This window comes from Callospermophilus lateralis, chromosome 12 (genome assembly GCF_048772815.1).
Source record: "Callospermophilus lateralis isolate mCalLat2 chromosome 12, mCalLat2.hap1, whole genome shotgun sequence".
Lineage (NCBI taxonomy): Eukaryota > Metazoa > Chordata > Mammalia > Rodentia > Sciuridae > Callospermophilus > Callospermophilus lateralis.
In genome coordinates this window covers 83,656,849-83,682,321 of record NC_135316.1, presented here as the reverse complement: position 1 = coordinate 83,682,321, position 25,473 = coordinate 83,656,849, and the positions used below count along the sequence as shown (strand labels likewise).

The 25,473-nt window shown below is 38.1% G+C and overlaps 1 protein-coding gene across 12 annotated transcripts in view; it reads right to left on the bottom strand.

The window, feature by feature from the left end:
• Stard13 (StAR related lipid transfer domain containing 13) overlaps positions 1 to 25,473 on the bottom strand; it is a 481,490-nt gene that overhangs the window by 16,752 nt on the left and 439,265 nt on the right. For 10 of the 12 annotated variants that reach the window (XM_076872081.1, XM_076872080.1, XM_076872082.1 and 7 more), the window contains 4 exons: positions 19,547 to 19,610; positions 8,233 to 9,590; positions 6,934 to 7,107; positions 5,624 to 5,840 (listed from right to left, as the gene is read on the bottom strand). In XM_076872081.1, coding sequence (XP_076728196.1) covers positions 5,624 to 5,840; positions 6,934 to 7,107; positions 8,233 to 9,590; positions 19,547 to 19,610 — 1,813 coding nt within the window. The remainder of the gene's footprint in view (positions 1 to 5,623; positions 5,841 to 6,933; positions 7,108 to 8,232; positions 9,591 to 19,546; positions 19,611 to 25,473) is intronic. The other 2 variants (XM_076872079.1, XM_076872074.1) reach the window with 1 other exon arrangement.

Genomic DNA, 25,473 nt, shown 5'->3' with positions numbered 1-25,473 from the left:
AGCTTATTCTCCATAAAGAATCTAAATAAAAGTTATCTTTCTTTATCTGGCAACTACTCCATGTTTCATCAAAGTGCATGAGAAGAAAGCATGCATTGTCAAAAGAAAAATATAAGATATCAGATGGGTGATTATTGAAGTGAGATGCATCTTGCGTTTGTTTACATTTTGAGTTTTTAATTTTGGAAGAAGGCCCAGGACTGTGTACATCACAGAACTGTGCTGCATGGGAGTTTTCAGAATCTCAATGCCCTGAAGGTGAATTCTTAAGTGTAAGTCACAAATATTTATCCTCATGTGAGTTGGTATTATTTCATTTGAGAAGAATTCCTATGCTTTTTAAACAGCAGAGAAATATTGATCAGATCTATAAAAAGAGTGTTTATGTTTAAATTGCTGAGCATGTTCCTCTTGTCTACTGTGTCCTTCAAGCTCTGTTTCTAGGTCCATACTAATGTGCATGCACATACACTTCCCAGAGGTGTTTTCTTTGTATTGTTCAGATTCCAAGTTTCTTTCTCTTTTCGGCAAATGTTGTTATTTTAATTATTTTAGACATGTCTGGGGCTCTCCAGCGGCAGGCTCTGAGCTGTTTGTTCTGACTTTGAGCTCAGAGGATGTCTCAGGGTTGTCAAAGATTTATTTGTTTTATTTCAAATTCTGACAATAACATTCCCACACTGCGCTTACCTTCCAGGGGACATGGGAAATATCTGTGTGTTCTATGGATTTCTGTTGGAAGCCAGAGGAAATGTCCTAAACCTAATAAAGGAAAAGTGGTCTCGAATTGGTCTAGATTTGAGATACAATAGCTAAAGAGGCAGACAGGAAAGATGGAAAGAACTACAGTCTCCAAAGATATTGATGAACTGATGAATGAACTAACCCTGGCACCATCCTGTTTTCTGACTCATTATTGTCTGTATGTGAGATATGAATTTCCTAACATTCAAGCTATTTTGGGCTGAGGCTTCTCCTGGTTGCTGTAGACAGCATCTGGACATAGTAAGCAGAAGGTACTTCTAATGGTGTAGAGGTCCTGAGACCAAAGAAAAGTGCCTCCTAACTATCTGCATAGAACAAGACCACATGGTGGTACAAGTGATTGTTGATAGCCATTTTTTTTTCCAAAAAGTTTTCAACACGGGGATAACTAAAGATTTTTGTTTTTAATGTAATAAATGGAGATTGAAGAAACTGGTTGCTTCTGAGGGCATCCTCATCATTGTTGATGGTGGTAAGTGAACTCAGATTCCCTTAGCTTCACTAGGAGCAAGACCCAAGAGGGTCTATGACCTTCATTTACCTCTGTGTCTATCACTGTCAGGTGGGCAATCTGGGCAGTCACACAAGTTCTACTATTGCTATTATGAAATTCTCAATAATATATGAAGAAGGAATCACATATTTTCATTTTGTCCAGGGCCCTACAAATTACAGAACACATCCTGCTTTTATATGTCTTCAAAGCCCAGCTCAAATATCCTCTCAAAAAAGGAAGCAATGATGGTCAGCAATGCAAAATTCATTTTATAAACATCTTTCTTGCTGCACTCTCTCGCTCCACCTTAAGAAGAATGAAAGAATGAATACTGCATAATGTTCCCTTCATCTACTTTTTCTCTCCTCTTTTGTCTTCCACCTAAAAACCCAGCTTTGAGAAACCAAGGGCTGAGGGAACGATTTAAATCGATAGTCTCAGAGCAAGCATCCTTCGTTATATCTGAGATAGGCAAAGTGATGAACAGGCAGCGGATTAGAGGACCCTGGCACTGAGCATGAAGTGCCTTCCCGGCATAATTAGGCTTTTAAAACTTACTGCTCCATTAGAAGGAGCAGTTGGGCATGAGTGCTGCATTACAATTCAAATTTCATCTAAATAATATTAAATCTCCTTCTTGGCATCCTGTTTATGCTAATCCTTTCTGGGCTTAATGATGTTTATCAGGACTTCCATTTCCTCTTCTTTAGAAATTTGCTCAGCTAATGAAGAAAGGTTAGGTTTATTCAGAAAGGGAGAGATTCATAGGGAGAGTGTGCAGCAGGTTCTGATTTTGAGCATGAGCTGACTTCATATTCATCAGGAACCGGTATAACCTATGCTTCCGTGCACTGTTGATTTAGGGCAGAAATAAAGGCGCAGACAACAAAGCGAGGCTCCTCTCACGCACTGCTATGTCTGAATACAAATGGTTCGTAATTGAAGGCTAAACTTCCTCATTTCATCTACAGCCATCTGCAAGGGCGCAAATGTATAAGCTATGCTTCATCATATATAAACTGTTCTGCAGTGGGGAGTGTGGGAGGTGAAATGCTGGCACTGTTTCAGGACTTTGTGGGGCTGGAATCAACTCTGTGATGAGTGCTTATGTTACAGATGAACTCTGAGCTTGAGGGGAAGTGGTCCAGTTCCCTGCACGAATCCTCCTTCCCTCAGATCAAGGACAGAGCCTTAGGCAGGACTTGGATGGTGCTTCCTGCTCAAGCATGGCTTAGAAGAAGGCTATTTGGAGACCTTCTGGTCTTTTATGGGTAGGGCTGAGATTTCAAGATCTTGTGCAGACACTGAATCTCTTCTCCAAGGAGGTTCTGCTGGCCTACAAGGGACATTCATCTAATGTTTCTCTTCTTCCTTTTTTCTCTTGATTCCCTGTCTTTTTGGATTCATTAATTTTTATTTGCTGTTAATTCTCTAAGACAGTCTTCCTCTTCTACTTGGATTTTTTTTGGTTCTTCTTCATTTCTCCAGTTTTCCTCAGTTTCCTTCTTAGACAACTTTTCTTTCCCACAGGGATCTGAAGGGTAACCTCTGCATGTTCCCCACAATGAGATGAGGAAGGAAACCCTGCCAGAATTAAGGTGGGAATTGACTGCAGCAAAAGTCCATCTGACACCCTACAGATTCTTCCTGGTGACTGATAACAAGAGAAACACTGTGTTGGCTCAGTCTGATTACATTTAGAGTCAGTCTTTATGCCCTTGAAATGAATCTCTTTCCTACAAGGCTTTGTCTGTACAGTTTTACAACATGGAATTCTTCCAGACTTAAAAATTAGTTAGAAACTTGAGATGGACACTGGGGACAAGCCAGTGAGCAGAGATGGAGGAGGGTTTGGTGTCCACTCTCCTCTCTGTTTATGACTTTCTTCTCTCCATGCAACTTTTGCTTTGAAAGGGAGACTGGGTCAAATCATAGCAGTAATGCTGGTGATGCATATTATTCAAAATCTCCACTGGGCAGGAATTCCTAAATTTCTATTCCCATTCTATACTTAGGAACTGGTAGAGAGTAGAATAGTGGTATTATAATTTATTTATTTATACCCAACTTTGTTCAAGGAGGACTTTAAGGTGACTTACAATGATGCATAAAATACAATAAGATATAGTCAAATTAAGAATAATAGAAAAATTACAGCAAGAGAAAAATAAAGATAGAAAATAGTAACTGAAACTAGGTATGAGGCTGATGTAGAAAATTCATAAAAAAATTATTTATATTTTCTACAGACAGAATATGCATTTGGCTCCAAGCTTCCTAGCAGTCAGTACAGAGAGGAAAACACACTCAATTGAATGATCCTTGTGTCTATAATATAAAAAACAGACAAATTATCCAGAAGCAGCACACTGTTTTCAAGAGCTGGATAGTGCCTTAGGAAAAAATTATTCCTCCTATTCTCAGATAAAGAACACAACAGGATGTAATGACCAAAATCGTCAACAAAATCTACAGACCAGATTCATCAATGAGTTGCACAGGACCAACTCTTAAAGTGTCCCCTAATGCTGGAGATGGAGCCACCCCAAAGTTCACAAGGGAAAAGCAATTCTAACAGTACAGTAGAATGCAGTGGTTAAATTCTGGAGTTACACAGATTTACAAGCAGGTGTTGGCTCCATGATGGAGGCTGGGGTATTAACTACCTAGGGTAGATCTAGGATTAAATGAAGCAGTGAAAGCAGAACTTGCTGGACAGTCAAGAAAGGTTACTGTTATTCAATTTATGGCATAGATGGACTGTATTCCCTTTGGGCATTCCTGAACCAAAAACTGTTTGCTTAATATATTTTCTTCTGATAAGTAATAGCTGGCCATACTTTTGGAGCAAAATATTCTCTTTCATAGCATCCTATTTTTAAGCACTTTGCTACCCTTATTTCTGAGAAATAAGAGGCATATTATTAAATTCATTTCACAAAACCAAAACATCATCATTGCAACAACAGCAGCCATTCCACCTTCTACAATGACATCCAAATATGCAAAAATATATATCTATATATCCTCTAGATTAGACATGCAAAAGATTGAAGAGCATAATGTCTCCAGTTAAATCAAAGATGATTTCAAATGACAAAGTTATTCCTACTTTGCTCCACCAAAACCTAGTATTTAATTCATTCAGAAATCATCTTGCCTGTGTGTGTGCTTTCAGTTTTGGTTCTCTACAAGAATCAGTGCCAAGATCTTTGAACTCATGTAACTCAGCTCATTTGTGTCAACTGAGCCATGGTCAAGGGCAAATCAATAAAAGTTCTGAATAATCTAAGGTTGGTACATATTCTCTGCATGCCATTAAAAAGTGTGGTGAACAAAGATGGTTACTTTGTTGCCTGCAAATACATCCACTACTCAAGGTTGCAATTTATAAAGCAGGGACATGACTTTTATTTTGGACAGAATGTTTAAGAAACTAATGGGTGTTAATTTGGAGAAGCAAAGGCTTTGCTTTGTAAATTACAGGATGGATTTCACTCTGGGTTTAATCACAATCCACCACTATTATGGTCCTCAAATAGTCTCAGAGGCAGAAAATAATCTCTAAATATTTTGTATAACAAAAGCGTTAATCAACTCTTTTAGATGAAAGGATATTTGATTTAGATCATACTGTTTTCATATTTTTTTATCACTTTTTACTTGTACATTTTAAAAAGATGTAAATAAATCTGTCTTTGGTTTAAGATTTCCTGGTCATATGCTGCTTCAAAAAATTAATAAAGGGAGTTACAAAAACCAATTTATTTTTTTACAAAAATAATATGAGAGGGATAAAAGCATGCTGTGAAATCAGTAGTGGCATTGAGACTATAATTAAAAAGCAAATGCAAACTGGGCACAGTGGTACATACTTGTAATCCTAGCCACTCAAGAGGCTGAGGCAGGAGGAATGCAAGTTCAAGGTCAGCTTTAGCAATTTAGTAAGACCCTCAGAAACTTAGCAAGATCCTCTCTCATAAAAAGTAAAAAAGATTGGGGATGTAGCTCAGTGGTAAAGTGCCCCTGGTTCAATCCCCAGTACCAAAAAAAGAAAAAAAAAAAAAAGAGAAATGCAGGACATAGCTTACCTTTCAGTTTCTTGGGAATGTAAATTAGACATCACAGGTACAAATATTAACATTAAACTTCTGCAGTCACTTCAAGGTGTCACCCCAGTAGTCATGAGGGAACATCCTCACATAGCTTGGCAGGGATTGAGCCTAGTCAAATTAAATTTTAGCGTGTAAAGATTGTAATGCCTTTTAGTTTTGGTGGGGCAGATCTTGCCTGGGAGTGAACAGATCTAACTCAGTCTGGCATTCCATTAATCCAAGTTCAAATATAGGTTTACAGCCATACCTGATCAAGGCAGTTACTACGAAGATATCTCAGTGCTTGCTGAATGCTCTGAGGCAGAGGTTGTCCAGTTCTTTGGACGTGGACTATGAGAGGAACACCAAAGACAGCCTTGTCTTTGTAATCAGGAACTTTCATCCTCTTCATGAACTTTGGAACTGACCTAGAATTCACAGAAACCAGGTCATGCAAGCCCCCTGGGGCACACCGTGGGGAGAGGCTGTGGAAGCAAGAGAAAGGAAGCCAAGCTCTTGTTGGAATACCCGAGAGACACAGGGAGAATTCAACATTCTTTCTCTATTAATCACATTGCATGGCAATACTATGTGTGGCCCTTGCCTATGTTATGTCTACTAAACAGCATGAGTCATGTTTGCAGAATGTATTTGTAGCTTTGTTTTCAAGTCAAATGGACAACTTTCCAATTGAATTGTTATTGCCACATCTCTCAAGTGATGAACACTTAAAAGTCCCCAACAGAATAAAATTAAACACATGTAAAAATTCCAACAGGAACAAGAAATCTGGTTGGGGTTGCAGGAAAAAAGAGAGGAGAGAAGATAAACCACATTTTTTGTTTGTTTATGTTCTTACTTTTCTGGAGCCAGTTGCATTTTTTAAAGGAATTTTAATACATAAGCATATATTAATTTGACCATGCAATTTATAAACTTCTAAAATATTTTTTTTATAAAAGCACCATGGATTCATCTACATACATAATATATAACATAGGGACAAAAACTGACACATTTTCAAATTCACCAAATCATCTACAATAGATCTATATACAAGTTCCAACATATGCTTTAAAGTCAATTCCTTAATTACAAAGGTTCACTGGATATTCTCATTTTAATTTTCAAATGAAATAAAAGCATAAATGTATTTGAAGAATCAAATGCACTTTGAGTCAATCAATGTTCTAAGTAGTGAGTTCTGTATTGGGTGAGAAGGTGCAAGTGACACATGTTTCTCTGCAAACTGCCAGAATTATTTTATAGTCAGTTTATTTTTAATTCCTCTGTTCACAATTAATCACCCTTTACTTGTCTCTTTTTTCTGTCTTGGAGTCTGACTGCCTTCCCTGGAAACCAACTGAGAGCTACAAATAAAGCAATGCTTCCTGCAGGCTACATAACACCCGAGCTGCGCCTGCCCAGAAGGCGGACAGAACTCTGTGCATTACTTCAAGGACAGCGTCAGGACAGGCAGTGAATGGATTCTTCAGACATCAGAATGCAAACACTGAAGTTTTTGCAATCGCATACTTAGCTGTGAACGAACAATCTTACTGTGAACGTGCTACGCACCATGTCCAGCCATGCTTGTTGGACATGGAGTACTTCTCCATGATGGCTGTGAGACGGAGCAGTGAGAAGCGCTGGAGCAGGTTCAGCTGGCCGGCTGTCTGACTACTGATGTGGGGTGACGCCGGGGATGGCTGGGGCTGGTGTGAGAGCTGGAAACTGTTCCATCGGAGTCGCCTTGAGCAGAAAGACCATCAGAGAAGCCAGTCACAAAGTGGACTCGGTACTGGGAAACACAGGATATCCCTCATCTATAAGCAGCTAATCAAAACGTTTTCTGAGCCAAGAAAATCACAGAACAAATGTAATTGACAACACAAATGTATAGAATTGAGATTAAAAATTGTGTTTTTTTCAAGTTGGAAAAATTATCAGTTTTGTTATGAGGTTTAAATAAATGATTCAATAATTTTTGTTTATTCCCAAATTCATTCCCCAAATATTGAGAACTTGAGACTTGCGTGTGTGTGTGTATAAGAGAGTGACAGAGACTGAAAGACACAGAAAAAGGAAAAGAGACAGAAATGGAAACAGAAAGATGGAGACAGAGACATAGAAGGAAGGTGAGCAGAGAAGGAGTGGTCTCAGACATTTGGGGGCTGTAGACCACTTCATACTTCCTTCTGGGCCTCTTTGTCTAACTCCTGGACAATGTTGAAATGGAGACTGAAAGTGACAGGCTCAGATGACAACATATCAATGAGCCTTAAGACTAAGCACTGTCTCAACCAGAGCCAGCCACACACACAGTGATAGTGATTCTACTAGTTAGACCCTCCCAGGGCCATTTTTTTAGGGTATTTCTGAAATAATCTTTGTAAACCAGCTTTTACATGGTTTATAATCAGCATCTTAAAGCAAAACCAGTTTATGAGGAACCCACCTTAGATCTCAGATATTTCTCATGGGATTAAAGAGTTTAAATTTGGAAGTAGAAACATTTTAACTAATACTGGGAAGCATCTGTGCACAGGGACTGTGCCTCAGTTGTCTGTCATTCCCCATGTGGATGCCTAGTAAAGAGCTTTGCAAATAAGAAGCTCAAAATAATTTTTTTTAAATAAAACTAAGATTGAAATAAAGGGTAAAGAGAAATAAATGTGTTTTGACATGGATTTGGTTACTGCATCTGTACAAAAGATTCACTTCTGTTCAAATAATTCTAAGCCACATAAGAATGGTATCACCCAAGAATGGTATCAGGCTTTCTGTAGATTCTCTATATATTTATTAAAGCAAATAAACAAAGCATAACACTTACAAAATGAATGAAACTCCATTTTATGAAACCATGCCACCTACCTGTTTGGCCTGGTCAGAGAAGCCCCTACACCAGAATCCCTCCTTTCTCTGACCCCAGGGGCCTCAGACTCATTCAGAGACGTTCCGTCTCTTTCTACATCACTGGGTGTTGTCCGACCTTCTGAGACAGAGTGGCCTTCAAAATCTAAGGTGATCTGATTAGGAGATGGCAAGGCAGGTAAACCAGGTTCCCCACCCAACGCGTCATGAGTCTGCAGTTCAGGCAAGACATTTTTCGACCAGTCAGCCACTACTTCTTGGAGTCCATTGACTTGCTGCAGGATGTCATCCAAGATGAACAGGTCATCTTTCTCCAAGTCCAGCAGATCTCCTGTGCTGGCATACAGATGGGAGCCGGGGACGTTGTCATAGATACTGACTCGGCTTGCTCTGTGGCAGGATGCCATGAGCCTGGGCTCCCTCCCGCCAGGGCCCTGCTGCCTGCCCAGGGAGATGCTCCCAGTCCTCCAGTTAACCCCATTGCTGTTATCTGTGGGTGACAGGCTTTCGATAGAAAGTGCCTTGGGGAATGTTCCTGGTTTATGATCCTTGGGAATATGCACCACCAAATTCTCTTGGGAGTGAAACCCATGGGTGTGGCTTTGGTCTTCTGTATCCCGCAGTGCTGTCCCTGCCAGCACATCCAGGTCCTCCAAGTACATGCCCCCACGCTTGTTGGCCTCCTGGTGGCATTTTCGTTCCTTCAGGCATGGCGTGCTCACTCCACTGCTGCTGTTTGAGGGGCTGCTCTCACCACTGGATTTACTGGAGCACGGAAGCCCTTTTCTGCAGGCGGCTGGGGGTGAGTTCTGGAGATCTCCATTTGGTATTTGGATGCATTGCATGGCCTTAAAGGACTCGGGCTCCTGTTGTAACACAGGTCCACTGATCACAAGGCCACCTGTCCGCCCTGGCCCCTTATGCTTCCCATGGACTCCCTTAGCTCGGAGTGTTTCCATGCGTTTCAAAATCGACTTGGCCCTGGCCCTGTTGGGTTTCTCATTCTTGGGGTGCAAAGGGTGGTTGAGAGTGTCTCGGGGGGACTGTGGGAGGCCACTGCTGACCAGGGTGGCCTCCAGCATGACTGGGCTGTCAGCACAGTACTGGCCTGACTGACTGCGGCCGTCACTGCCTCCGCTGCTTTCACTGTGAATGGAGCAGACCTCGGGCTCACTCAGGTCTGTGAGGACGCTCTCACTGCTGGTTGTGTTTCTCATCATAGGGCCCACGGGTGACCCATTTCTGTCTCCCCCAGGGAATAGTGTGTGCAGGTCGTCCACACGAGACCACCTGCGGCTGGTTCTCTGGAAAGTCCATTTGTTGCTGATGCAAAGATCTTCCTCATCTGAGTCGTCAGCCTGCAAAACATCAGGGAGGAGGCTCGTTACAGGGAGCTTGCAGCAAGGCTAGGCGGGCACAGCACTTCCACCTCCTTACCCCTCACTTTTGGCACTTATGCCGGGGTTCCTTGGGCACCCCTGCTTGGCTCCTCCTCCACTTTCATTATAAATCCTCTTCCTCCCCAGAGGACCTCTTCTCAACTTGCCAAGTTTCCATTTTCATAGAATTTTTGCATCCTTCTTTCTTCTCTAACAATTTTTTCCTGACTGATTACAAAGAGGGTGTAATTACCATCTGACTAGACAGTCTAAATATAAAACACCTGCAGTCCTCTTTTTCACAACAAAGCTCAACTCGGCTATAAAGGGTACTTACTTCTTTTCCCATATCTCTTTGCTGAGTCCCAGGACCCTTATTCTTTGGGTAATTTCTTTGGAACCTCAATGTCAACAGATCTTAAAACTAACAATCCTTAACCACAGTCTCCCAAACTTGATTCTTATGGTATATTTCCTGTATAAATTAACAGCAAAATCATGTACTAAATTTCTTTGAGTAGAATTTTGGGAGTCAATGTGGAGATCACATTTGAATAGAGTTCAATCCAGCTGCTCTGCCTTCTGCAGGAATCCCTTTAGAGGGACATGCCCTCTAAGTTGTGGTCAGTCCCCAGGGCTTTGCAATGTCCTGCCTTCTGTATCTGACACACTGGCCTCACCTGTTTTTGCCTGAATCTGCAACACCTGAGAGATGACAGTCTTCATTCCCTGAGGACAAAGATGATCTTATTTATCTTTGCATATCTTTGGGTCCAGCATGGACCCTGAGGGAGAGCATATAATTTACTTTCAAAATGAAGGGTCAGCTCCTGCTCCCTTTTCACCATGCACACCACCAAGACCCTATGTGGAAATGATTTTCAAATCTGTTACCTCTTTCATATCTTCACTCTAACTCCCTTGTCTAGGACCCTGCCACCTTTCTCTAAATCTATTACAGTAAAAACCTGGCGAGAATTCTTGTCTCCAGCATGTTTCACAACTAAGTGGCTTTCCACAGTACACTCCAAATATGATGATGTATAATTTCCCAGAACAGAAGCCTTCAGCTTGACAGCATCCACTCTCAATTGTTACAGGGAAGGTCAACAAGAGCAGGGCCTGTCTTTCTCTATTTTGCTTATATTTATATCCTTCCAAATCTCAAATCCATAATAATTGCTTAACCTTTTTTTTTTTTTTAATTACTTTGTCATCCAGTTTTAAGACCTGGTTCTGACCGGTAGTGGCATCAGTTAAGAGCTATGTAACAATGTACAAGTTACTTACCCTCACTACAATAAATTTCCATTATGTGTATAATCAAAAATAGGCTCTGCCTCATATGTTTGCTGAGGGAATTAAATAAGGTAATGTATTTGATGGTCCCTTGATGTGAGTTATTTGTTTACTTGTCATTTTTCCATGTTTCAATTGTGTATCTATCTTTCAAAATCTAGATTCTATCTGGGTTGGACGAAATTCCAACATTCAAGAATAAGATGGAAGAAAGTACAAAGTCAAGGTACAAACAGGCATTCCAACTTTGTCTTCACAGTGGGGAACTTAGCTTTGATTTTTAAAGCTAAGTTGTATGGAGCTTTGGTGAAAGAATTTTAGAAATTGTAATTGTACACATGGAAAAAAGGCAAGATTCTGGGACTATGACTCAACATAGGCTTTCCTTATGATACTTTTGACTTCCTCTTTTTCTGTGATTAATATCATAAAGACCAACATCTGAGGGACATTTATGTATAAAGCAATATGATAGCTGAAGGCTGAGCTGTTAGATTTTCAGATCACATTTCAAGAGGCTTGTAAGAAGAAGTTGATATTGAGTAAGTATTCTGAAAACATCCCTTCAACAAAGAGTTTTAGAAAAGGCAAAAGAAGGATCCACTTTTAGGGAAATATAGATATTTAAAAATAGAAACTATAATATGTAATTTTGGTTCCAAGGACTCTCTCAAGCCTGGTTACTGATGCTAGCAAACCACATACTAGTTGGATAAAGACTCCTTTATTTAGGTTAAGGAGAGATGCCAAGCTGGGCTCTGTGGACAGGGGCTAGAATGTACCCATGTCTGCTGGGCTTTAGGAGCTTATTCCATTAGATTTGGCCAAGAGGAAGACATTTACAACCCAACCGAGGCATGTGGAAAGTGGTAAATCCCTGAAAAAAGAGGCAAAGAGTTCAGGGAAATTCTGCAGTATTTAAGTTTTTTTGAACCAAAGCAATAAAAAATAAAAACAAAACAAATAAAAAAGAAAAAAAGCACCCCTTCTCCTTTTGCTAAAGGAGAAGCATAAAATTATCACAGTATATCCCCAATGGCATAAAATTCTGAGTCTGTTTTTTCCACTAGTACAAGATCTTTTAAATTATTGACTGTGAAATACAATAAGAGATTCATTTTCCACCACAACTCAGGGTATATATGTATATTACATTAAAGCAAAAAAAAAAATGCTATAATAATTAGCCCTTTTTGTTTGTACTCTCATATTTTATCCAGGTTGGACATCCTTAATCTAAAATTATAAAATTTGAAATGTTTTGTGTCTATATGATGTCACAAGTGGAAAATTCCACACCTGACCTCATGTTATAGGGTGCAGTCAAACCATGGGCACACTAAAAATATTGAATACAACTGCCTACAGGCTAAGGTACATATGAAGCCTAGATAAATTTCATCTTTAGAATTGGATTCCGTCCCTCAAGTATTTCATTATATATGTGCATATATTTCATAAAGGCCACAAATTAAAATCTGGAGTATTCCTTCTGGTCCCAAACATTTGGATAAGAGATACTCAACCTATAGTATAGTTTGTTTCATTTTTTAAAACATTTTTTTTGTGACCCATTAAATTCATCTGCAGTGTGTTTTGCATGGCTTCTTGGTACATTGTAAGCTTCTTTTATACACTTGGGACCCAGAAGAGTATTCAGGTGCATGGTAGCCTCCCAAATAGTATTTCTGGAAGTATCTTAGTTTTTAAGAAATTATCAGGTTTCATCTGATTTGTTTTTTAGGTTACAAACAAATTGTTGTGATTATTTAGAAATGCTAAGTGCAGATTTCTGGGAGTTGGATGTGTTTATGAAGACTCTAACTATGTGGTATACAAGATCATGAACATACTATGGATACAGAAAATATGAATTTCATTAAGATAATTGACAATAATATTGTCGTGACTGAGACAGCTAACTATGCTTGAAGTGGCTAGAGTGTTGTTAGTAAGTGGTTGAATAACTACACGAAAGAGTGTGCTCAAAAGACTGAAAGCAATTGAGGAAGGGATCTCAGGAGGTATAACTCAAGGTTATGGGCATTTTAAGAATAAATTCATGAGTCAGAAGAACTCATGCTTTTAAAATGTAAAGATGACAAAATCCAAAATGCTCCAAAGTCTGAAACTTTAGATACCACAAGTAGAAAATTCCGTACCATAAAATTCTCTTCCATCTGTGTACAAAATTACTAAATATATTCCATAAATTATCTATAAGGTGTATAGGCCCCATCCCCAAAGTATCTCATTACATATATGCAAGTATTTCAAACTCTAAAAATATCCCGAATACACTTCTGATCCCCAGCATTTTGGAAGGGATATTTATCCTGTATTGAGATCTATAAGTATCTTAACAGAATTGAAGAATGGTTTGTTGATAAGTTGAAACTGCATGAATAAATATAAAAATACTCCAACTTTAAAAATAAATTATAAGATATCTTATAGGATGAAACATACTTAATTCAACTCCTCTTTCAATTAATAACCTTGAGCGCTTGAGCAGATTTAATCTTAATGTGGGTTAACCATGGAATATGGCTACCAAAGACACCAACCTTAGGATGTGTGACCAGAGCAAGGATCCAGAGTCTCAGGAGGTTAGAGTCCAGTGTGTCTTTTTTTCTTCTGCCATATAGGGGATTGAACCCAGGGGCTTTACCAATGAGCTGTATCTCCATTCTCTTTTTATTTTTATTTTGAGATAGGGTCTTGCTAAATTGCCAAGGCTGGCCTTGAATTTGCCATCCTCCTGCCTCAGTCTCCTGAATCACTGGGATTATAGTTATACGCCACTGTGCCAGGTAAGCCCACTGTATTCTCATTGGTCACATCAGTCAGGAACAATGGGCTTTTTCTAAATATTATATTTAGGGAGTACATTTCTAGAGAAGAACAATCAGGATGAGCAAGGATCTAGGAACCACTATGTTCTGTGAAGGATATCTAAAGAACTAACAGTGTTTGGTTTAGAAACAAGGAACTCTAGACAGTGCAACTCAAAGTGTGGTGGGGGTTCCCTGGGGCCCAAAACTTCCCAGTCATGTGAGATAGGCACAGAAATTGAGAGTAGGCATTAATTGACTGTCCCCATTTGACAAGGGCTTTGCTATCCAAGATCAAGATTGGATCTTTTCACACAGGGTAGATTGGTTTATCTACTACAACCCACAGTGCTTCACGTATAGGCTCGATTGTTCCACATAAAGATAATCTAAATTTACAACTTTATAATTACAAGACATGGCTAATGAGGAGGGTGTTAGATGGACTTTGAAAGTATGCAATGACCTGTTTCATTAGAATAACAGGTGTTTGAAGGAAAACTCTTCAGTTTTGAAACTGCTTTAAAATCTCAATTCCATTCTAGTCAGTGTACTCTGTAGGCGAGTTTCTGACTGGTATTAAAACAAAACAAAAAAGAAACATTTTAGATGTACATTATTCCTGTGATTAGGGTGGTTGTCCATTCTACCAAAATTATATAACAAACAAAAACTCACTGTCACATTAAAATTCTTATATATTCATGATTACAGTGATGGTTCGAAATGTGTAGACAGGTATTTAATATGAGGAATTTGTTGCCATCTCAATGTAAAATTTTTATTTACTTAAGATAGATGAATAACAAAATTATGAGTAGGATCACAATTCTTCATATGATGCACATATTCAATAAAAATATGAGCAGTTTTTGTCATTTTTTTCTATATTCTGTTTCTTCTATTTGTTCTGCTCATATTCATTGGGGTGTAATTTTGTGTCTAATACTAAAACATTTAGTATTGCTAAAGCATTTACTAAAATATTGGTATTTTCCATAATTAAACATTTCATATTTCTAACTCATGTGTATTAAATTTTATAAAAGTATTGTGACAGACAAGAAATAAAAATAAAACAAAACCCCAGGTAATTTACTACAGATAGTTTGGGAAAATTTGTTCTGGTTTGAGCAGGGGTCAGAAAACTTTTTCTGTGAAGGGCCAGATAGTAAGTAGTTTAGGTCTACAGGCTTTATGGTCTCTGTTGCAAATACTGAACTCTGTTGTTTCAAAAATAATGGTTATAACTGTGTTCCAATAAAACATTATTTACAGAAACAGAATAGTAGTTTGTCAATCTCTGCTCTAGAGGATAGAGCTGAAGGGCTGGTATATGCAAAAAGGAAAATCCATAGTCCCCAGAGAAAAGAGCTAGCATCAGATGGGCTAATTTATTTCATATCAGCTTTTAGCTTATTACGTGGAAGATTGCTAGTAATTAGAAAAAAAAAATAAGGTGCCTTGTGATGGAAAAAGCTCATCCTGTTGAGAAGCTTACAAGCGGGGGGGGGGGGGGGGGGGGCTGAATGAATTGTGAGGGATGCTCTGAGAAAGAAATCCTGTAGTGACGGGGTGGGAGGTTGGAAAACATGACCGAGGATCCCTTCCAGCTCCAAGATTCTAAGGTTCTAAGACATTCACACGCAATTCAAAACTGTTCATGTTCTCCAGCCAAGTGAATAATAGAAGACAATGTCGTTTTTCTCTCGTTTGACTCTGCTGTTCAGAGCTGCCAGAGGAGTGCTATTTGTGGAGGATACGGGGCTGGGAAAGGCTGTGAGGAGGTGGGGTGAAGACTGGGCCCTCAGCCACAGCTGCGGCTCCTCTGCAATGCCCATGGCATCCAGGCAGGGGTGCTGGCTGCAAGGTGGCAATTAGTCATGGTTTTTATGTTGCTTTCCACCGGTGGTCACGATTTCAGAGAGTCTTATTAAAACTGGAATTTAAACCAGAACCTTCTTTTGAAGCTGCTCTTTCATTCCTGGGCCGTCTTTGTTATGAGGAAAGACCAGTCTGTTGTGGGCATGTGTCTCCTTTTTTCATTAAGAGCCTGTCGGGAGTCTCCAGAATCCATTTTTCCTTTGAATAGAAGTCACATCACATAAACACTAGCCAGAATCAGGGAGCTCAGTGTCGTCATGAAGCCAGTGTGAATTTGGTAGGTAATAATGAGGAAGAAACATTTTTCTGAGGACTGGCAGCTTGGTGTGTGCCTTAGGGTTTTTAATTTAGATGAGTCTCCGACGTTTGGCTTTTTCTAAAAGTGAGATCATTATTCACTGAAATTATATATTCCTTGGAGACAGATGCCAAACAGACACTCCATAAAGAGGGATTAAAAAAAACAACCCTGGAATTTGGTCATATCTTTACATGGGAAAGAGGAGCCACAAGGATCTGCAGCTGCAAGAAGCAGCTAATCCACAGTTACATAGACTTTTAGAAGCGTGTCTTCCATTAAAGTTAACTGGGGCTGAGTGGCTGAGTCAGCCTGCTCAGGGCAGGAATGTGCCACTTGGAATGAGGCAGGGCTGAAAAACCTGAAGTCACAGGCAGCCCACTGCAGGTGTGCCCAGGCTCTCCTGAAATGCCTCTTGGCTGAGTTTTAGTCAACCTTTCAGTGAGGCCAAGATCAGATGAGAACACTGGTCTCCACCTGACTCTCAGAGGCAGGAACAGCGATGTTGAATCCTTAATCAATTTTCTCTTCTACAAAAGTGGTTAGACACTATCTTGTGGGAGGACAGGTGCAATGTCATTCTCCTGGTGCTTTACAAGTGACATCTGACATATACCTAACTAAGTATCTTCAATATATATATATATATATCACTTATCTGTGGACTTTTCATTTTCTTCCTTTGATCAGCCCATCCAAATTTATGGAATTCAACAAGATTGCCATGAAGACAATCAATGGTAGATTTAATACAGATGGAAAGACACATTTAAAAAAAAAACACAGTACAAATAGTTAACTGAATGTATTGCTGAGGAAACATGAGACCCTTCTAGCTCTCAGACAAGGGCCAGAAGCTCACTTAGGTTCCAATACATTTCTGAATATCTTTGAAAGGTGAAGAGAAGCATTCTGGTACCAGAACACTGGTGTTCAAATCCTGCCTCTACCATTTCTGTGTGGCTTTGGGCAAGTAACTGGGCCCTTTGATTTCTGCACCTGTGACATGGACTTAGTGATGGAGAATAGGGTCTGGCAGAGAAGAGGCTCTGTGCTAGCATTTGTTAACCACCCAAACTGCCAGGCAAGCCCATGTCACTCTGCCATAGATTTAATAACCTCAAAGGGAGAAGGACTGTGATACTGGTCACTTGAGCCATTCTGCAAAACAACAAGTCAGAGTCTCTGAAGATTGGAGATAAAGATTCTGCTTCTATTTCTTGGATTGCTTAAAACGGGAACAGACCTATAGGAAATTCTACTGTCTTAATTTTCTTCTAAATAAATGAATTCCAAAGTTGGCTGGAGTTTCACAGGGTGTTCAGTTCCTAAGTCTCACTTTCTATTTTTGATCACTTGGACTAGTGTTAACCCTGTTCTTATTTTTTTTTTTCATAGTAAAATCAAGAATTACCCTATGACTTATGTAAGAATAGATTACAGGAATGAGTGCTACACACAACACCTTCTGCATCATAGTTTGGATTCTCAATAATGCTGGTCATTACCGAGAGTCACAAGTGGGTAGAGACCACATCTTGAATTTTTTTATTTGAAAATTCAGGCCATGGCGCTCCAATTTATAGTGGGAAAAGCAGTATTTTATTTAAGTGCATGCTTTTGTGAGACCTATTGCTTAGCAGGGACTGTATAGTATGTGCCACTATAGCCAACATAAGAAATACACCAAGAATGTCAGAATACTGAAGTGACCAATTTACAGAGGAGTTTTTGTGAACATAATGCATGAGGAGCTTAACAAAGGTTATTCAAGACTATTGCGCCTGTGGGTTTTGAAAAGCTGATGACAGGGTAAAAATCCAGTCACTCCACTTTGTGGGAAACAAATCATGTCATTAGTTTGAGGCATTTTCTTTTGTGATACACTGCAGCTAAAGGTCTGTAGAGGCAGTCGTCTATACCCGCCATCTGAGCACCCACGCTTTAGACACACAGGCATGGCTGTGTTCAGTTTAATAAGAACCATGTGTTACAATCAAAACAACATCTGACCCTCATGCTTCAAACAGTATGTATGCTTCTCAAGGGGTCTATTCAGCCAGACAGCTGTCGGGAGGTATATTCCCACATTTTAAATTTGTCTTTGGCCTGGAAAAATTCCTCATGTTTTAATACTTCTCTGGATATTGTTTTTCACTCCTTTGCTTCCCTAGCTTAAATCATTGATTCCTAGCTCAAATCCTGAATTGTTTTTAAGGTGAGGTCAATCCAAATTCATTTGAGTTTTTTTGAAGGGGTGCTATTTTAGAGCACAAATTCAGGTTAACATTATTTTTAAAGATTAGGTTACCCAGGAGGTTCTTAAAATCCATGTAATGATTTCTCTGGGTAAACCAAAATAAAGAATACTTTCTTTTGACTGAAAGATGTTTACTCCATTTCTTCAAAATATACTGAGGCTTGATTAGTTACACAATTGAGATGCTAAAGGAAAAGAAGTAGTGAATGATTCTAATCCTGGATTTCCTTAAAAAGGATCAATTCAGTGACAAAGAGATAGAACATCACAGTGGTTAGGAGCTTTGGTTATAAAGTTAGATGTTCCTGAGGTTGAAACCCTGTTATACTACTAACTGTAAGGTTATAGGCAAATGACAGCCTGTTCGAGGTTTACTTTTTTTTTTTTTTTAATCTAGAAAGCAGAGAAGTCTTACAGAAATGAATTAAATGATAATGTATGGTAAGCACATAACCTAGTTTCTGGAAAATAGAAAGTGCTTGACAAAGTACAGGTTGAATATCTCTTACCTAAAATGCCAGGAAAAGGATGCATTTGAGATTTTGGAGTCTTTTGATTTAGGAATATTTGTATAGGTTTTATTGGTTGAACATCTATAATCAGAAAACCCAAAATCCATAATGCTCCAAAATCCAAAATTTTTTGAGCATCATGTAGGTGTTCAAAAAGTCTTGGATTTAGGTATGATAGATTTTGGATTTTCAGGTTAGGTATGCTCAGCCTATATAGCTTTAAGACTGAAATCTCCAGACTTGTTCACTCAGAGGGAATAACACATGCAAAGGAGCAGAAAATACAGTAACTTTTTAAAATGCACCAAATATTTGTGACTGGATAAAAGTGCAAGGGAGAGAATAGTTAAAATGAGGCAGACTCAGTTTTTTGTGGTTATACTGTTGACTAGTTCTTTTAAAAGTTACATCATCAAATGAACCTGCATGAGAATGTATGCATATTTGACATACAGAACAAACCATGAGATAACTTATCTTGGACCCATTGATCCTTTTCTGAAAACTCTTTTAATCTACTAGTTTTTGTGGAGTATTTGAGTCTAATATAGGTTGGCATTTACAAATATACAAATTTCGAAAAGATTACCAAGAACTGAGATTTTACAACTTTATTCAAATCCTCTGATGAAAATACTAAAGCAAACTGAAACAGTGAGACAAACAGCTCTCAGAGTGGGTTTACAATGGATTTATTTAGGACCACTGTGATAAGTTGGGATATTTGGAGAAGCAACATAGATGGTAGAGCATTTCAAAATTTTGTTTGGTTCATGTTGTTTTTGATCTATGAATACAAACTGTTTCTGTTGATGTGGTCATTGTCTTAGCCAGGTATGGCCACCTACCTTTTTCCTTTGGAAGTTCACATCAAGTTTCATTGAGGCACACTTGTTCAATGTATTTAGTCGTCTAGAAAACAAGGGGAAAAAAAGATGATTACTACCTCTAATGAATCTAAATTGTCTTTCCAGTTTGATAACCCTCCTTTACTTTTCAGTAAAGTTGAAAGAGCAGAAACGACCTATTATGTCCCAAGACAGAAGAAAATATGTAGTTTTCATTTGTGCCTTTTGACTAAGAGAACTCCATCACTAGGTCCACCCATATTGTACTTTCTCTAATCGAAACCCAGTCCTTTCCGGCTTCCCTTTCCATCCTTCTTGCAACCCATGCCAATCATTTTAGCTGTACTTTCACCAGTCCCTCAATCATTTGCCACCTTGACCTTCCATCAACTCTTTCCTACTAATCCCCAAATAGGATCTGTTTAACCATCTGTCTTTTCTCTTGGTCTCAGGCAGTTGGGTATACATGGGAAAGTCACTTACACTATATTGCTGAATTATACATGCTATGCCCTTAACTATATTCCCCGCAAAACTCATGTGTTAAAGCTCCAGCCCCCAGAGTGACTATATTTACAATAAAAAGGTACTTGAAGGTAAATAAGGTCACAAGGGAGGAGTCCTGATCCAACAGGATTAGTGTCCCTGTAAGAAGAGACTCCAGAGAGCTTATGTGTTCTCGCTCTTTCTTCCTTCCTCAATTCCCCCCATGTGAGAACACCAGAGAAGGTGGCTGTCAGGAGGCCAGGAAGAGGGTCCTTACCAAGAATCAAATCCTGCCAGGACCTTTACCTTGGACTTTTCAGCCTCCAGAACTGTGAACTGTGAGAAAATAAATTCTCATTGTTGAGGCCACCCAGTCTGTGGTATTCTTTCCTGGTAGTCCATGCTGACCAATACATATATTTTGCTTTTAACCCTCAGCTGGGCTCCCAAAATCGCTACTCAGCAGCGTTCCTTTCATTTTCCCCTCTGTTTGGTTCCTAATCTCTGGCAATCAAAAAGACCCCGTTCCTCAACTGAAGCCTTAGCCACAGCTGTCAATGAGAAAATATAAACTGTTAGATATAAATTCTTTTCAGAATCTTTTTCTTCATCATCAATTATATTTATATGCCCTTAATCCTGCCACTCTGCTTCTGTGCTCTGCAAGAAAAGATGACCCTATTCTTCAAAGCTAACCTTTTTAACCTTGTTCTTTATTTCAATATCCACCACTTCACCTGGGACTTTGAGATTTCATTTGTTCCCTTCCATTCAGCAAACTCTCTCTCAACTTCTTTCTTCTCTGTCTTCAATAAATTGACTAACCAATTAGTTAGCTACCGAAAGAACTATAATCAAGCAAACTACCAATCTTCTTTCAATTCTACCTCTCCATTAAGGGTCTATACTCACTACTCCAACATTTTCATGTGAAATGTTTCCTTTTCACTATTTGGAAGACATCCTCAATTTTCATCCAATCTGATTGTCATGAAATCCCCTTCACAAATCCCTTATTATTTTTGTTTCATTTTTTAAATAAAAATATCACAATTAATGAATGCATAAGCTTTGAAGAGTTAAACACTACCCCTCATACCCTTTCCTATTTCTCACTCTTTACAACTCTTTAAAACTTTTTAATCTTGCAGTGTAAGTAATTATCTACTGAATTTGTTTTTTGGAACACGCTCATCTTTTGTCTCTTCCAAATATAGCCATGTCATAATTCATGGATAAATCAATATTCAGTGTTTATCATGACCATGGAAATGCTATTCATCTGTATATCATACTTTGATTATTTTTCCTTTCATTTTCAACTTTTGGTTATCTCTGAATTAATAAGTATCTAGTTTATTTCCTTAATTTTCTATGTGCTTATCCCTAAATCCAAACCCAAACACTCTCCCAATTACCTCAGTCTCTATGTGTTTTCTATCATATTGGATTGTCTAACAATTTAGTTTCCTTGGAGACTTGTTTCTCTGAGCCTTTTGACCTGTTCTAATCGGGATTTGCTGCCCTTGTTTTGTCTTTTATTCTGAGCTGATCACATTTCTCAGAAATGAGATTCCTCTTGAGAGTGTTTTCCACTGTTCTGGAGCTGAGTAATTAATAGAAGAGTCTTGGGAATGCTGACATTTAGAAAGTATGCAGACTGTGACATGGACTTCTGTTTTTAGTAGAACACCCATCTTCAACCATGTCTGATACTCCCAATCAAGGAAGCTTCTGTTTTAGCCTCTTTGGGGAATCAACTTCTAGTATTGTATTGGTAGTAAGGAGAGAAATCACCTGGATATAGACTGGGGAAGAATTTTTAGGTCTCTACCTACTTTAAAATACAATTCCAAACAACCCTCCTGTTTTTAGCCTACCTCCATGCTCACCAACAATTCTATAGTATTTTATAGTATTAGGGTTTCTTCAGTGAAAAGTGTTATATAACAACTTTCTCCTTTGTCTACTTAAATTTTGTTCCTTGGGCTTTCTAAGTCCTCTATGACATATTTCTATTTTTTCTGCACGGAAAATTTTATAGTTGTGATCTTCTTGTGAGGAAATATCTCTCTGAAAATTATTCAGGACTTAGAAGTAAGTAAATTCTAGTGTTCAACCTCTCATCTTTTATCATTGACCATTTTTGTGTGCATAGGTCGTATGATTTCAGTTCAGTGAATTTTGGCCATATAATTTATTTATTTAGAATTCAAACAGAAGTATTTGCTCTATTACTCTGGATGGGCATACTAGAGTGTCTCATCTCAAAATAAACTAGATTCTGATGGTACAATCTCTACTGTCACTGATCCATCTCACCTGAGCCCATAGCTACATTTGCAACTACATCTCACTCTCACCAATATGTGGGGTCTTACGGGTTCTTCAAATTCAAATAACTCATTGAATTCTCTTCAAAACTTATCTCCTACTTGCTGTCTGAATGAGTGCATCACAAATAGGTTACCCACACTACAAAATGAAGTCATATTGAGATTCTTCTTCAAGAACTATATCCATTGATCAAGAGGTCCTGTAAATTCTACTTCTATAATGTCTTTGAAGAAGACCTTCCCCTCCTTTGTTCCTAGTTCAGTTCCTTCTTATCTTTCAGCTAGAGTTAGGCAACAGCCTCTTAATTGGCTTCACTATTATTCCCAGTGCTTCACACTGAAACTAGTTCTATTTCTCAACTTCTTATCACATCACTCATTGACTTAAAAATGAATGATGATTCTCCTCATTTTTAGTCACCTGCAATTTACCCACTGTCTACGAATTCCTAATAGTGTCAAATAAAATAGGCAATTCTTGACGGGAAGCTGATCATCTGGTCTAAGACTGTCTTCAGTGGATTCTTGGCCTTTGTGGCTAACAGATTATCTTCTTGGTCAATTCCACATGTATTAACATCTTTACCTAACAGTGGTATGTGAAATTAAAAAAAAAAAAATGTTACTCATTTGGTAGCTGTGACAGGTTTGAAGGATTGCCCATCATTTATAAAATTTACTTATCTAACCACCTGTTCTTCCATTATAGTTGGGTAGTACAAACAAACCTCTCTATTTGTGAAAAAGTTTATCTACTACATACACAAAAGATATCAAAGGGCTCATTCTTAATATGCCATGTAATCAAATACACTGTATATTTTCTGATACATGGAAAAAATGTATTTATTACTTTTAAAGTTGGAGACTTTAACTATATTCATCTTTATAGACTTGGATTCTTTAATCATAAACTCAAAAATCTCTCTGCACCTTAAGAATTGATTATAGACTTGAAGAAAATGTTCACAAAGTTATAGAGAATCTGATATTGGACTCATAACTAGAAATATTTTTAAAAACTTTTAATCTCCATAAAAGTTGAATAATTTTATCTTAAAAATGAGCTAAATTTGTGAATAGGCACTTCTAAGAGAAGATATATAAATGCCTAATAAGCACAAGAAAAGACATTTAACATCATTAGTCATGGGAGAAAGGAATTAAAATCAAAATGAGACACCACTACATGCACACTAAAATGTTCAAATTACAAACATTGATAACACTGTTAGCAAGGATCCAGAATTTCTGAAACTCCCAAAAGGATACAACTTCTTGGAAAAGTCATTTGGCAATTTCTTATAAAATTAAATATACTTAAGCATTTGACTCACAAAATCTACTCTTAGTTGTGTGTTCAATATAAAAGGAATTATATGTCCATAAAAAGAATGGTACTTGAATGTTCATAGGAGTCTTATTCATAAAATAATAAAAAAAAAATACGTAACCCAAATTCACATCTATAGTAAATGGATATAAAATTATAGTATATCCATACAATGGAATACTTAATTCAAGTCACTAATTACTGATATATCAAAAACATGGATGACTCTCAGGGGCATTTTGCTAGGTGAAAAAAAAAAAGCCAGACACAGTGGTTGTATACATGTGGTTATATTTATTTAAAAACACATAAAAGGCATAATTGTGGTAGCAATAAGCAGTCATGTTTGCCAGATGCCAGCAATGGGGTACTGAGTTAACAAAAATTTTCTGTATTATGCATGTGGTGATAGTTATACAACTGATCACATTTGACAAAACTCTTTAAATTGGATACCTTAAATTGGTAATTTTTTCAAATGTAAATTATACTTTAATAAAACTGAATAAAAAGTAATGTGAGTAATGCTAATGAGAACGGTGAAGAAAGACCTCTAGAACTCTGTTCCTTCATAAAAGCAATAAGAATACTGAAAAATATTTTCAAAAACAACCTTTTAAGAATATAGGAAATTAATACAATGTTGTCTGTTTTTTTTAAAAAAATGGCTGAATGCAAGTAAAATTAGTGAGCCCTATTTCTATGCCCCTTTCTCCAGCTCTGCAGGAATTCTGAAAACCAACAGCCTCACAATCAGAGGAGCTAGGAAAATCAGCAGCCCAGAAGCCACCAGAGAAAGTAGAATAACTTTGTATCCCCAAACCTCTACTACTTAAGATTGTCATTTTCTGAACTTTCTAGAAGTTCTCAGAAAGCCTCCATTCACAGGGCTTATCTTTATTTAACTTGAATCTGAGTTCACAATTGAAAACAGCTTTTGACCCAGAGTGTTTGTCAAAGACAATCAGTGGCAATTTTTTAAACAATGCAGTTGCCTGAAATAGTGGTAATGGTTGGGTCAAACAAGAAGGAGATCAAAAAAGTTTAAAGGAATAGCTGGGGGAATGAGATAGTGTCCACAGGGAACTTAAAAAAAATTCCAACATATTCTTAGGAATCTAGAGGGCGAAGCACATATGCAAGAACTGCATGCACACCCAGTAAAGACCTGGGAAGGCCCTAATCTCTCACCTTTGTCTGACCTAGATAATCACACAAACAGGAAGTGACTAAAGCCAAGTTTGTCAATTTCCTGCTGGAGCACTCAAGCCACATTGAAGCATGCACAAAATATTCCTTGGAAAAGTCTGGGAGACATATTGCTTAAAGGGATTTAAGGAAATCTCCACATTATCTTTTGCTGTTGGCTAAATTAACTGAGTAGAAACTTCAGTGGCCATACATGACAAAGGATATAGACTAGATCATTAGTTGAGGGACATCACTAAACAAATAATAACAAAAAACCCTGGGGAAGAAGAATCTGATTTTTAGTTGTCACATAATAATATTCAAAATGTCCAGTGTTAAACAACAACAAAAAACCCCCCACAAGATAGTATACATCAAAAAATTGATTCTAACATTTATATGGGGAGGCAAAAGATCCAGAAGAGCCAACACAATATTGAAGGAGAAGAACAAAACTGAGGGACTGACACTATTAAATTCAAGACTTACTATTAAATAACAGTAATAAAGTGAGTGTGGTATTGGTAAAAGTATAGACAAACTGATCAACAGGGTAACACTGAGAGCCCACAACAATTATA